Raw genomic sequence first — 15,304 nt, forward strand, 5'->3', positions numbered from 1 at the left:
GAGGCCTCAGACTCCTGGCTGTGGTAAGTTTTAGTGAGAGGCCTCAGACTCCTGGCTGTTGTAAGTTTTAGTGAGAGGCCTCGGACTCCAGGCTGTAGTAAGTTTTAGTGAGAGGCCTCAGACTCCTGGTTGTAGTAAGTTTTAGTGAGAGGCCTTGGACTCCAGGCTGTAGTAAGTTTTAGTGAGAGGCCTCAGACTCCTGGCTGTGGTAGGTTAGTGAGAGGCCTTGGACTCCTGGCTGTGGTAAGTTTTAGTGAGAGGTCTCAAACTCCTGGCTGTGGTAAGTTTTAGTGAGAGGTCTCAAACTCCTGGCTGTGGTAAGCTTTAGTGAGAGGTCTCAGACTCCTGGCTGTAGTAAGTTTTAGTGAGAGGCCTTGGACTCCTGGCTGTGGTAAGTTTTAGTGAGAGGCCTCAGACTCCTGGCTATAGTAAGTTTTAGTGAGAGGTCTCAGACTCCTGGCTGTGGTAAGTTTTAGTGAGAGGCCTTAGACTCCTGGCTATGGTAAGTTTTAGTGAGAGGCCTCAGACTCCTGGCTGTAGTAAGTTTTAGTGAGAGGCCTTGGACTCCTGGCTGTGGTATGTTTTAGTGAGAGGCCTCAGACTCCTGGCTGTAGTAAGTTTTAGTGAGAGGCCTTGGACTCCTGGCTGTGGTAAGTTTTAGTGAGAGGCCTCAGACTCCTGGCTATAGTAAGTTTGAGTGAGAGGCCTCAAACTCCTGGCTGTGGTAAGTTTTAGTGAGAGGCCTCGGACTCCTGGCTATGGTAAGTTTTAGTGAGAGGCCTCGGACTCCTGGCTGTAGTAAGTTTTAGTGAGAGGCCTCAGACTCCTGGCTGTAGTAAGTTTTAGTGAGAGGCCTCAGACTCCTGGCTATGGTAAGTTTTAGTGAGAGGCCTCGGACTCCTGGCTGTGGTAAGTTTTAGTGAGAGGCCTTGGACTCCTGGCTGTTGTAAGTTTTAGTGAGAGGTCTCAGACTCCTGGCTGTAGTAAGTTTTAGTGAGAGGCCTCAGACTCCTGGCTATGGTAAGTTTTAGTGAGAGGCCTCGGACTCCTGGCTGTGGTAAGTTTTAGTGAGAGGCCTTGGACTCCTGGCTGTTGTAAGTTTTAGTGAGAGGTCTCAGACTCCTGGCTGTAGTAAGTTTTAGTGAGAGGTCTCAGACTCCTGGCTGTTGTAAGTTTTAGTGAGAGGCCTTGGACTCCTGGCTGTAGTAAGTTTTAGTGAGAGGCCTCGGACTCCTGGCTGTAGTAAGTTTTAGTGAGAGGCCTTGGACTCCTGGCTGTAGTAAGTTTTAGTGAGAGGTCTCAGACTCCTGGCTATGGTAAGTTTTAGTGAGAGGCCTCAGACTCCTGGCTGTAGTAAGTTTTAGTGAGAGGCCTCGGACTCCTGGCTGTAGTAAGTTTTAGTGAGAGGCCTCGGACTCCTGGCTGTGGTAAGTTTTAGTGAGAGGCCTCGGACTCCTGGCTATGGTAAGTTTTAGTGAGAGGCCTCGGACTCCTTGCTGTAGTAAGTTTTAGTGAGAGGCCTCAGACTCCTGGCTGTAGTAAGTTTTAGTGAGAGGCCTCAGACTCCTGGCTATGGTAAGTTTTAGTGAGAGGCCTCGGACTCCTGGCTGTGGTAAGTTTTAGTGAGAGGCCTCAGACTCCTGGCTGTTGTAAGTTTTAGTGAGAGGTCTCAGACTCCTGGCTGTAGTAAGTTTTAGTGAGAGGCCTCGGACTCCTGGCTGTTGTAAGTTTTAGTGAGAGGCCTTGGACTCCTGGCTGTAGTAAGTTTTAGTGAGAGGCCTCGGACTCCAGGCTGTAGTAAGTTTTAGTGAGAGGCCTCGGACTCCAGGCTGTAGTAAGTTTTTGTGAGAGGTCTCGGACTCCTGGCTGTAGTAAGTTTTAGTGAGAGGCCTCGGACTCCTGGCTGTAGTAAGTTTTAGTGAGAGGCCTCAGACTCCTGGCTGTAGTAAGTTTTAGTGAGAGGCCTCAGACTCCTGGCTGTGGTAGGTTTTAGTGAGAGGCCTCGGACTCCTGGCTGTAGTAAGTTTTAGTGAGAGGCCTTGGACTCCTGGCTGTAGTAAGTTTTAGTGAGAGGCCTCGGACTCCTGGCTGTAGTAAGTTTTAGTGAGAGGCCTTGGACTCCTGGCTGTAGTAAGTTTTAGTGAGAGGTCTCAGACTCCTGGCTATGGTAAGTTTTAGTGAGAGGCCTCAGACTCCTGGCTGTAGTAAGTTTTAGTGAGAGGCCTCAGACTCCTGGCTATGGTAAGTTTTAGTGAGAGGCCTCGGACTCCTGGCTGTGGTAAGTTTTAGTGAGAGGCCTTGGACTCCTGGCTGTTGTAAGTTTTAGTGAGAGGTCTCAGACTCCTGGCTGTAGTAAGTTTTAGTGAGAGGCCTCAGACTCCTGGCTATGGTAAGTTTTAGTGAGAGGCCTCGGACTCCTGGCTGTGGTAAGTTTTAGTGAGAGGCCTTGGACTCCTGGCTGTTGTAAGTTTTAGTGAGAGGCCTTGGACTCCTGGCTGTAGTAAGTTTTAGTGAGAGGCCTCGGACTCCAGGCTGTAGTAAGTTTTTGTGAGAGGTCTCGGACTCCTGGCTGTAGTAAGTTTTAGTGAGAGGCCTTGGACTCCTGGCTGTAGTAAGTTTTAGTGAGAGGCCTCAGACTCCTGGCTGTAGTAAGTTTTAGTGAGAGGCCTCAGACTCCTGGCTGTAGTAAGTTTTAGTGAGAGGCCTCGGACTCCTGGCTGTAGTAAGTTTTAGTGAGAGGCCTCGGACTCCTGGCTGTGGTAAATTTTAGTGAGAGGCCTCGGACTCCTGGCTGTGGTAAGTTTTAGTGAGAGGCCTCGGACTCCTGGCTGTAGTAAGTTTTAGTGAGAGGTCTCAGACTCCTGGCTGTAGTAAGTTTTAGTGAGAGGCCTCAGACTCCTGGCTGTGGTAAGTTTTAGTGAGAGGTCTCAGACTCCTGGCTGTAGTAAGTTTTAGTGAGAGTCCTCGGACTCCTGGCTGTAGTAAGTTTTAGTGAGAGGCCACTGAGAGTCGTTAGAAGGAAAGATTTTTTTTTCTTAATTTTAATTTCAAAATTTAGGATTGAAAGTTAAAAGATGCATATCCATTTTCAAAAAATATGATTGCAGAATTTAGACAATTGTGATGTGGGGAGTAGTTACAAACATTAATTCAGTGACTAGGTAACATATTTCTGACTTTACTTTTTCTTAGGCGACCATTTTATGTGACATAGTGGTGCTGTATGTACTGAAAGCAAAGGATGTCTACCGAGACAAGAAGTACCTGAATGTTGTCGGAGATGACGCCTATAAGGTAATGTTAGTTGAGTGGGATTTGCCCTCTCGTTCTGGAGGGGAAAAGTTGGAACTGTCATATTTTTAGAATTCAGCACACATCATTATTATTGAATATGCCATTATTCAAAGTGAAGTTATTGTTCATGAAAAGTCAGTATTAATGGATGTGGTAGTAGCAGATAAATTCTGACTGTAAGTGGTATTGTCCCATAGGGTTTGAAGAGAGAGCCTGTGGACAATCTCTGTGAGGCTATTAATGATATTACACAGCACACCTACCAATCCGACTCAACTCATCAGGTGTCCCACCCAAATACAAATTCTCATTTCGATTTGTGAAGGTCAAGGTCAGTTGGTTTTCAATCACCCACACTAATTAGCCAATGTGCGTTTACACCATACCTGGTACAAAATCTCCCATCAACTAAGCGTGATGTTTACAGAAACTTGTAAGGCTTGTTCCTGTGTCTCCCCTGCTTACATAGATAATACCTTTACCTTTTCATGCTTTTTGTAAACAGTAGTGCTTTGGTATCGGTGATAACTTCCTGTTTCCTGATGTTTATTAATTTCTGAGAGTATTTTAGTTTTTGATTATTTTGTGTCTTACGTCCATCAATGAGCAGTTTCAGTGATGAAGCTTGTTAAACAAGCAGCATATATAATATAGAAGCTGTTCTTGGCTGATACTTGTACAAAGTCTGACTTCACAACACAAGTTTTATCGCTTACCAGTCGACCTTGTGATCTTTGACCTGACATATCATTATCATGTTGCTATGTTACCTAACTAGCTTCTCTCTCTGGCTGTATCCACAACCTTGTGATCTTTGACCTGACATATCATTATCATGTTGCTATGTTACCTAACTAGCTTCTCTCTCTGTCTGTATCCACAACCTTGTGATCTTTGACCTGACATATCATTATCATGTTGCTATGCTACCTAACAGCCTCTCTCTCTGTCTGTATCCACAACCTTGTGATCTTTGACCTGACATATCATTATCATGTTGCTATGCTACCTAACAGCCTCTCTCTCTGTCTGTATCCACAACCTTGTGATCTTTGACCTGACATATCATTATCATGTTGCTATGTTACCTAACAGCCTCTCTCTGTGTCTGTATCCACAGCTTTATAGCTCAGGATGACTGATAGCCATCATGTTTCTGTCACTGTATGCCATGCATAACCTTTTCACATTTCAAACTCATGTAGGAATTCAGCTTGGACTTTCTTAAAGTGATCCACCAAGTGTTCATTTTTGGGTTGGTCTGAAATCCATGATGGCTATTATCTTAAAAAATACTTTTGAATTTCATCTACAGTTCAACTGGTGTCATTGAGCTGAAAAAAGGTAGGCAGTTATGGAAAGGAAGCTGATATCATGTTATTTTTCAGACTTGTAAAAACTATGACACAGCAACTACTGTGACCATTTTGTAACATTAACACACAGCCGGCCATAACTGACTTGGTGTCTATAGAGGAAATACACTATCACACACAGCCGGCCCTTACTGACTTGGTGTCTATAGGGGAGATACACTATCACACACAGCTGGCCCTTACTGACTTGGTGTCTATAGGGTAGATACACTATCACACACAGCCGGCCCTTACTGACTTGGTGTCTATAGAGGAGATACACTATCACACACACAGCTGGCCCTTACTGACTTGGTGTCTATAGAGGAGATACACTATCACACACACAGCTGGCCCTTACTGACTTGGTGTCTATAGAGGAGATACACTATCACACACAGCCGGCCCTTACTGACTTGGTGTCTATAGAGGAAATACACTATCACACACAGCCGGCCCTTACTGACTTGGTGTCTATAGAGGAGATACACTATCACACACACAGCCGGCCCTTACTGACTTGGTGTCTATAGAGGAGATACACTATCACACACAGCCGGCCCTTACTGACTTGGTGTCTATAGAGGAGATACACTATCACACACAGCCGGCCCTTACTGACTTGGTGTCTATAGAGGAGATACACTATCACACACAGCCGGCCCTTACTGACTTGGTGTCTATAGAGGAGATACACTATCACACACAGCCGGCCCATACTGACTTGGTGTCTATAGGGGAGATACACTATCACACACAGCCGGCCCATACTGACTTGGTGTCTATAGGTGAGATACACTATCACACACAGCCGGCCCTTACTGACTTGGTGTCTATAGAGGAGATACACTATCACACACAGCCGGCCCTTACTGACTTGGTGTCTATAGAGGAGATACACTATCACACACAGCCGGCCCTTACTGACTTGGTGTCTATAGGGGAGATACACTATCACACACAGCCGGCCCATACTGACTTGGTGTCTATAGGGGAGATACACTATCACACACAGCCGGCCCATACTGACTTGGTGTCTATAGGTGAGATACACTATCACACACAGCCGGCCCTTACTGACTTGGTGTCTATAGGTGAGATACACTATCACACACAGCCGGCCCTTACTGACTTGGTGTCTATAGAGGAGATACACTATCACACACAGCCGGCCCTTACTGACTTGGTGTCTATAGGGGAGATACACTATCACACACAGCCGGCCCATACTGACTTGGTGTCTATAGGTGAGATACACTATCACACACAGCCGGCCCTTACTGACTTGGTGTCTATAGGTGAGATACACTATCACACACAGCCGGCCCTTACTGACTTGGTGTCTATAGAGGAGATACACTATCACACATAGCCGGCCCTTACTGACTTGGTGTCTATAGAGGAGATACACTATCACACACACAGCCGGCCCTTACTGACTTGGTGTCTATAGAGGAGATACACTATCACACACACAGCCGGTCCTTACTGACTTGGTGTCTATAGAGGAGATACACTATCACACACACAGCTGGCCCTTACTGACTTGGTGTCTATAGAGGAGATACACTATCACACACAGCCGGCCCTTACTGACTTGGTGTCTATAGAGGAGATACACTATCACACACACAGCTGGCCCTTACTGACTTGGTGTCTATAGGGGAGATACACTATCACACACAGCCGGCCCTTACTGACTTGGTGTCTATAGAGGAGATACACTATCACACACACAGCTGGCCCTTACTGACTTGGTGTCTATAGAGGAGATACACTATCATACACAGCCGGCCCTTACTGACTTGGTGTCTATAGGGGAGATACACTATCACACACACAGCCGGCCCTTACTGACTTGGTGTCTATAGAGGAGATACACTATCACACACAGCCGGCCCTTACTGACTTAGTGTCTATAGAGGAGATACACTATCACACACAGCCGGCCCTTACTGACTTGGTGTCTATAGAGGAGATACACTACCACACACAGCCGGCCCTTACTGACTTGGTGTCTATAGGGGAGATACACTATCACACACAGCCGGCCCTTACTGACTTGGTGTCTATAGAGGAGATACACTATCACACACAGCCAGCCCTTACTGACTTGGTGTCTATAGGGGAGATACACTATCACACACACAGCCGGCCCTTACTGACTTGGTGTCCATAGAGGAGATACACTATCACACACAGCCGGCCCTTACTGACTTGGTGTCTATAGAGGAGATACACTATCATACACAGCTGGCCCTTACTGACTTGGTGTCTATAGGGGAGATACACTATCACACACACAGCCGGCCCTTACTGACTTGATGTCTATAGAGGAGATACACTATCACACACACAGCCGGCCCATACTGACTTGGTGTCTATAGGGGAGATACACTATCACACACAGCTGGCCCTTACTGACTTGGTGTCTATAGAGGAGATACACTATCACACACACAGCCGGCCCTTACTGACTTGGTGTCTATAGAGGAGATACACTATCACACACACAGCCGGCCCTTACTGACTTGTCGGATTTCTTACTAGTTGTATTGAGTACCCGGTATGTGGTAAATCTAGGGCCAGACGAATACAATGTATTTACTTACATAAATGACCAGGTTTATTTACAATAATGACTGACTTTAATAGGTAATAAGCAAACGGAAATACATTTTTTATTCAAAATATTGAAATTCAAGGTAAATTTTGCTTTTCAGACGATGGAAAGTGAATGAGTCTGACAATAAGGAAGATTACAGGAATTAGTCAGTCGGAAACATGACATCATCAACAGTCGACTGTAGCCAGCACGGATATTGATGTTGGTAGGATCTGACTAGATATACGACAAGCCTTTCTGTGATAACTGGAGGATTGCCAGCCATCGTTCATATAATGTTTGTTCATGTATCTCACATTCCCACACAGAGTAAATATTGACCGAAACTTTTAAATTTGTTAAGGATATATTTTGACCAATGTGTTTTGTCATTACCTGCTGTTTTTTTAGTGCAGCATTCTGTAAACATCTTTTATTGTGATCTACATGTTGAAGAGAAGCTTGACCAATTTAAGAAAAAGCAACTTCATGTATGGCAGAAACTTTTGTGAAATGTAAATATAAATTCTGTATTCATTTGTGGTAAAACTAACAGTAAATGTGATCTGTGGTTGTTATAGTGTCTGTTATGATGAATATCACATGTGTGTACATTGTAGCTTACGTTAATACTGTAACAGAAGTAAAAGGTCACCTCGTGTAGGTTAAGTTAATACTGTTACTGAAGTAAAAGGTCACCTCATATAGGTTAAGTTAATACTGTTACAGAAGTAAAAGGTCACCTCATATAGGTTAAGTTGATACTGTTACAGAAGTAAAAGGTCACCTCGTGTAGGTTAAGTTAATACTGTTACAGAAGTAAAAGGTCACCTCATATAGGTTAAGTTAATACTGTTACAGAAGTAAAAGGTCACCTCGTGTAGGTTAAGTTGATACTGTTACAGAAGTAAAAGGTCACCTCGTGTAGGTTAAGTTGATACTGTTACAGAAGTAAAAGGTCACCTCGTGTAGGTTACGTTAATACTGTAACAGAAGTAAAAGGTCACCTCGTGTAGCTGAAGTTGATACTGTTACAGAAGTAAAAGGTCATCTCGTGTAGGTTAAGTTAATACTGTTACAGAAGTAAAAGGTCACCTCGTGTAGCTGAAGTTGATACTGTTACAGAAGTAAAAGGTCACCTCGTGTAGGTTAAGTTAATACTGTTACAGAAGTAAAAGGTCACCTCGTGTAGCTGAAGTTGATACTGTTACTGAAGTAAAAGGTCACCTCATGTAGGTTAAGTTAATACTGTTACAGAAGTAAAAGGTCACCTCGTGTAGGTTAAGTTAATACTGTTACAGAAGTAAAAGGTCACCTCGTGTAGCTGAAGTTGATACTGTTACAGAAGTAAAAGGTCACCTCGTGTAGGTTAAGTTGATACTGTTACAGAAGTAAAAGGTCACCTCATATAGGTTAAGTTAATACTGTTACAGAAGTAAAAGGTCACCTCGTGTAGGTTAAGTTAATACTGTTACAGAAGTAAAAGGTCACCTCGTGTAGCTGAAGTTGATACTGTTACAGAAGTAAAAGGTCACCTCGTGTAGGTTAAGTTAATACTGTTACAGAAGTAAAAGGTCACCTCGTGTAGGTTAAGTTAATACTGTTACAGAAGTAAAAGGTCACCTCAGATTCATTTGTCCAGACAAGGTCATCATGTTTCAGGTTAACACAGGGATTTGATACATATTCCCATCCCAGGGTCCTTCAGAAATATATTTATTACGTTCGGAGTATTATGCCGAGTATATGTGTTTAGCGGTTACAGTCCCCATGAGTTAATGACCGGCTTCTCCACCGAACATGTACTTTGAGAAATTTAAATGTTTCTAACCAAGTATATTGTATGCATCCCACCGTTTTGCTGCTTGACATTTACATGTATAGCCATTATAGTTCTAGGTATGATATCGGGACATTTACATGTATAGCCATTATAGTTCTAGGTATGATATCTTGACATTTACATGTATAGCCATTATAGTTCTAGGTATGATATCTTGACATTTACATGTATAGCCATTATATAGTTCTAGGTATGATATCTTGACATTTACATGTATAGCCATTATATTTCTAGGTATGATATCTTGACATTTACATGTATAGCCATTATATAGTTCTAGGTATGATATCTTGACATTTACATGTATAGCCATTATATATTTCTAGGTATGATATCGGGACATTTACATGTATAGCCATTATAGTTCTAGGTATGATATCTTGACATTTACATGTATAGCCATTATATTTCTAGGTATAATATCTTGACATTTACATGTATAGCCATTATATAGTTCTAGGTATGATATCTTGACATTTACATGTATAGCCATTATAGTTCTAGGTATGATATCTTGACATTTACATGTATAGCCATTATAGTTCTAGGTATGATATCGGGACAACCAATGTCTAAATTTTTGTGTTCCAAAGTTAACAACAGTTTCGACTTGATTATCTTCAAAACAACTTAATCTGATGTATTTTATGTCATTTTAATTGCCTACACCTCAACATAAACCTAGTGTTGTTGTAAGGACTTGGATGAAGATTCACAATCATGTTCAATAATTGATATCTTTTTGTTTATATTTTGAATTTATTCATGTTTTATAGATATACAATGTATATGGGTTATTTGTAACGTGAGATAATGGGATGTCTATTACTTTTGAACAGATTTGTAGCTTCACTACCTGTTTTCAAAACTGTGATGTATCTTTTTTTCTGAAATGATCCACTTGAGAACTGCGATGTATCTTTTTTTCTGAAATGATCCACTTCAGGAGATTTTTAGTGGCCCAATGGCCTGTGTGTATTTAGTGTAAATTCCCCCCTCACATAAATTTAAATAATATTTACAATATCATGCTACATCTTGAGTCCTAGCTTACAACTAGGAATTTTAACCAAATTATCTTTAAACAGAAACATATTTCAGAGAATTTATATCATAAAACATTTGTTGATTGTTCTTTTCTTTTAGTATCAAAGAATATCATTGTGTTCCTTATTGTTGTGACTTAATATTCTGAGTAATTAGTATGATAATTATCTCAAGTATGATGTGTACTAACTACTATGAATAATAATAAATGCCAATAATATAATATATTATTAGTATGATAATTATCTCACAAATATGAAATGTACTACTGTGAATATGAAACGCCAATATTATATAGTATGACAGAGGTATAATAACAGTGATTTGTGAGGTCTATATAATGTAGGTGTAGGAGAGGTATAATGACAGTGATTTGTGAGGTCTATATAATGTAGGTGTATAGGAGAGGTATAATAACAGTGATTTGTGAGGTCTATATAATATAGGTGTATAGGAGAGGTATGATGACAGTGATTTGTGAGGTCTATATAATGTAGGTGTAGGAGAGGTATAATAACAGTGATTTGTGAGGTCTATATAATGTAGGTGTAGGAGAGGTATAATGACAGTGATTTGTGAGGTCTATATAATGTAGGTGTAGGAGAGGTATGATGACAGTGATTTGTGAGGTCTATATAATGTAGGTGTATAGGAGAGGTATAATGACAGTGATTTGTGAGGTCTATATAATGTAGGTGTATAGGAGAGGTATGATGACAGTGATTTGTGAGGTCTATATGATATAGGTGTAGGAGAGGTATAATGACAGTGATTTGTGAGGTCTATATAATGTAGGTGTATAGGAGAGGTATAATGACAGTGATTTGTGAGGTCTATATAATGTAGGTGTATAGGAGAGGTATAATGACAGTGATTTGTGAGATCTATATAATGTAGGTGTAGGAGAGGTATAATGACAGTGATTTGTGAGATCTATATAATGTAGGTGTAGGAGAGGTATGATGAGTGATTTGTGAGGTCTATATAATGTAGGTGTAGGAGAGGTATGATGACAGTGATTTGTGAGGTCTATATAATGTAGGTGTAGGAGAGGTATGATGACAGTGATTTGTGAGGTCTATATAATGTAGGTGTAGGAGAGGTATGATGACAGTGATTTGTGAGGTCTATATAATGTAGGTGTAGGAGAGGTATAATGACAGTGATTTGTGAGGTCTATATAATGTAGGTGTAGGAGAGGTATAATGACAGTGATTTGTGAGGTCTATATAATGTAGGTGTATAGGAGAGGTATAATGACAGTGATTTGTGAGGTCTATATAATGTAGGTGTATAGGAGAGGTATAATGACAGTGATTTGTGAGATCTATATAATGTAGGTGTAGGAGAGGTATAATGACAGTGATTTGTGAGGTCTATATAATGTAGGTGTAGGAGAGGTATGATGACAGTGATTTGTGAGGTCTATATAATGTAGGTGTAGGAGAGGTATGATGACAGTGATTTGTGAGGTCTATATAATGTAGGTGTAGGAGAGGTATAATGACAGTGATTTGTGAGGTCTATATAATGTAGGTGTAGGAGAGGTATGATGACAGTGATTTGTGAGGTCTATATAATGTAGGTGTAGGAGAGGTATGATGACAGTGATTTGTGAGGTCTATATAATGTAGGTGTAGGAGAGGTATGATGACAGTGATTTGTGAGGTCTATATAATGTAGGTGTAGGAGAGGTATAATGACAGTGATTTGTGAGGTCTATATAATGTAGGTGTAGGAGAGGTATAATGACAGTGATTTGTGAGGTCTATATAATGTAGGTGTAGGAGAGGTATAATAACAGTGATTTGTGAGGTCTATATAATGTAGGTGTAGGAGAGGTATGATGACAGTGATTTGTGAGGTCTATATAATGTAGGTGTAGGAGATGTATAATGACAGTAATTTGTGAGGTCTATATAATGTAGGTGTAGGAGAGGTATAATGACAGTGATTTGTGAGGTCTATATAATGTAGGTGTAGGAGAGGTATAATGACAGTGATTTGTGAGGTCTATATAATGTAGGTGTAGGAGAGGTATAATAACAGTGATTTGTGAGGTCTATATAATGTAGGTGTAGGAGAGGTATAATAACAGTGATTTGTGAGGTCTATATAATGTAGGTGTAGGAGAGGTATGATGACAGTGATTTGTGAGGTCTATATAATGTAGGTGTAGGAGAGGAATAATGACAGTGATTTGTGAGGTCTATATAATGTAGGTGTAGGAGAGGTATAATAACAGTGATTTGTGAGGTCTATATAATGTAGGTGTAGGAGAGGTATAATAACAGTGATTTGTGAGGTCTATATAATGTAGGTGTATAGGAGAGGTATACCAGTGTATTAGTGGACAGGTCACTGTACTAGCTCAGGCTAGCGGGACTTTCCCTAGTGGTAGGATGCTTGCCTTGAGAGCGAGAGGTTGCTAGTTTGAGCCCCACCACAGACAGTGAAATTTTTCATTACTCCTTCCTATTACACCTGTATAATATTGCTACTTAACTTTGATAGTTAATTTTCAATTTTGAACAAATGGATGGTTAGATATCTACAGAGAATTTGAATGACCTCAACCCCTTCAAGGTCACAGGGGTCAAATGTGTACATCCTATAACATGATTACTTATCATACTAATGTCAAAAATCCTTCTATTTGTTATATTTACCGTCAAAGTTTGTAAAATTATGTTTAATTATGTTTGACTAGTTTCCCTATAATGACTCCCTTGTCACACCGACACAGCCTCCGTTGTCACTCCTAACCACCTGTATACCATGTAAGCTGTGCCCTGATGATAGAACGCCTCAGGCCCAAACATGTCTGCAACCAGCTAATAATAGAAGAAAGTAGAATATATTGTTTTGAAACCAGGCTTCAGAAGTTCCGCTCTTCTTTTCTTTTTGTTAACTGCTTTTGAAGAGCTCTGTACCACAGTGACTATAGGTGTCCTACAATGGATGTTCCATGACACATACAGAACTGTATACGTTGTATGAAGTAAAGGCTGGACTTCTTGTTCAATACGCGCTACATGGTAGTGTTATTTTGGGTCAATAGATTCTGTAATAGGAGAGTACACTTTCATAAGGGCTATTGATTTTGAAATTACATTCAGTGTTAAATGTGAGACACAAGACGTGTAGTTAATTCTAGCCAGCATGTTGATGTAACTACTGTAATTGTACTGCAGACAAACCTGTATTTTAGTTACATTACATTCAGTGTTAAATGTGAGACACAAGACGTGTAGTTAATTCTAGCCAGCATGTTGATGTAACTACCGTAATTGTACTACAGACAAACCTGTATTTTAGTTACATTACATTAAGAGGAGTATCAGTCTCGGCCATTTATACAGGCTTCATTGTAAGACAGTATTTGTCCAGACATTCACTTCAGCAGCAATAGTTTATAAAATACAGATTTGATTGTAAGACAGTATTTTTACAGACATGTAATGTGTTTGTAAACAGTTTTCCTTCGGACAAATATTTGATTCATAAAATCACTAATTTCCTACCAATTAGAATAACAATTTTACATTTACAATGTACATTTGTATTTAAATAATTCATCTTAACAGTTTGAAAAAAATATTTATTTTCTATTAGATTACATGATGTGTTACTTGGATGGATTATATAATTGTGTCTGGGAACAAGACACCGGATATATTAATTGTGTTGATCACATATCATGGCTGTTACTTGAATTCCATTTTACATCAGTTGATTTATTTTATGTGTCTGGGTACCAGATACTGGATGTATGCATTTGATGTTTTATGAAATAAAATTGTTTAAACTTTGTTTTGTGTATTTCGTTTATGTTACTAAGTAATGGACTCTGTCAATATTATAAAGTCTACCTTTAGAGAGAGAATTACTCACTTTGGAGATAATTAATTTTACAGACACTTGACTTAAAATTTTAAGACAACTAATTTCAGACCTCCTGGCCAAAGGGTAAGTGAGCTTATGCCGTGGTGTGGTATCCCTTGTCCAGCAAGATGCTCATCTGGTGTCAACATTTTTATTTAGGCAAGTTCCCAATAACCAACTTCACCATGATACCTGTAATATTGAGACTGTAGCATGCTCGGGTAAAGCGCTACAAGTGTGTTCAAATGAATGACCTTGACCTTCATTTAAGGTCCCAGGGGTCAACTAAGCTAAAGTCTTTAAAAAAGTTCTTCTCAATAACCAAGAGGCATAAAGACATGATATTAGGCAGATCAACTCAACTTTAAAGGTGCATTAGTAGAACGTGAGCGATACAGGCCCATTCGGCCTCTTGAAAATTTTTGCAGACACCATGGAAACTTTCGAGACAACTGATTTTTTCAGTCACCTGACTTTTGAGAGACATTGCTGATTTTAGAGACGCCTTAATTAAGGCAGCTGATTTAAGTGTAACCCTTACCCTAATTTGTACTGAAGAAGTGAATGTATTTAGACTTTTACACAGAGGTCCAAGGGTAGATCACATCGGTGAAATGTATTTAGACTTTTACACAGAGGTCCAAGGGTAGATCACGTCGGTGAGAGGTATTTAGACTTTTACACAGAGGTCCAAGGGTAGATCACATCGGTGAAATGTATTTAGACTTTTACACAGAAGTCCATGGGTAGCACATCGGTGAAATGTATTTAGACTTTTACACAGAAGTCCATGGGTAGCACGTCGGTGAAATGTATTTAGACTTTTACACAGAAGTCCATGGGTAGCACGTCGGTGAAATGTATTTAGACTTTTACACAGAAGTCCATGGGTAGCACGTTGGTGAAATGTATTTAGACTTTTACACAGAGGTCCAAGGGTAGATCACATCGGTGAAATGTATTTAGACTTTTACACAGAGGTCCAAGGGTAGATCACATCGGTGAAATGTATTTAGACTTTTACACAGAAGTCCATGGGTAGCACATCGGTGAAATGTATTTAGACTTTTACACAGAAGTCCATGGGTAGCACGTTGGTGAAATGTATTTAGACTTTTACACAGAGGTCCAAGGGTAGATCACATCGGTGAAATGTATTTAGACTTTTACACAGAAGTCCATGGGTAGCACATCGGTGAAATGTATTTAGACTTTTACACAGAAGTCCATGGGTAGCACGTTGGTGAAATGTATTTAGACTTTTACCCGAGAATC

General features: G+C 40.5%; 1 protein-coding gene across 9 annotated transcripts in view; it reads left to right on the plus strand.

Moving 5' to 3' along the window:
- Positions 1 to 13,959, plus strand: part of LOC117333653 (P2X purinoceptor 4-like) — a 29,694-nt gene extending 15,735 nt beyond the window's left edge. For 2 of the 9 annotated variants that reach the window (XM_033893058.1, XM_033893057.1), the window contains exons 10-11: positions 3,193 to 3,294; positions 3,492 to 7,365. In XM_033893058.1, the coding sequence (XP_033748949.1) occupies positions 3,193 to 3,294; positions 3,492 to 3,617 (228 nt within the window). In that variant the 3' untranslated portion in view covers positions 3,618 to 7,365. The other 7 variants (XR_004533973.1, XR_004533974.1, XR_004533975.1 and 4 more) reach the window with 7 other exon arrangements.
- Positions 13,960 to 15,304: the final 1,345 nt, after the last annotated feature.

The sequence above is a fragment of the Pecten maximus genome, chromosome 8 (assembly GCF_902652985.1).
Source record: "Pecten maximus chromosome 8, xPecMax1.1, whole genome shotgun sequence".
NCBI classification, from domain to species: Eukaryota; Metazoa; Mollusca; class Bivalvia; order Pectinida; family Pectinidae; genus Pecten; species Pecten maximus.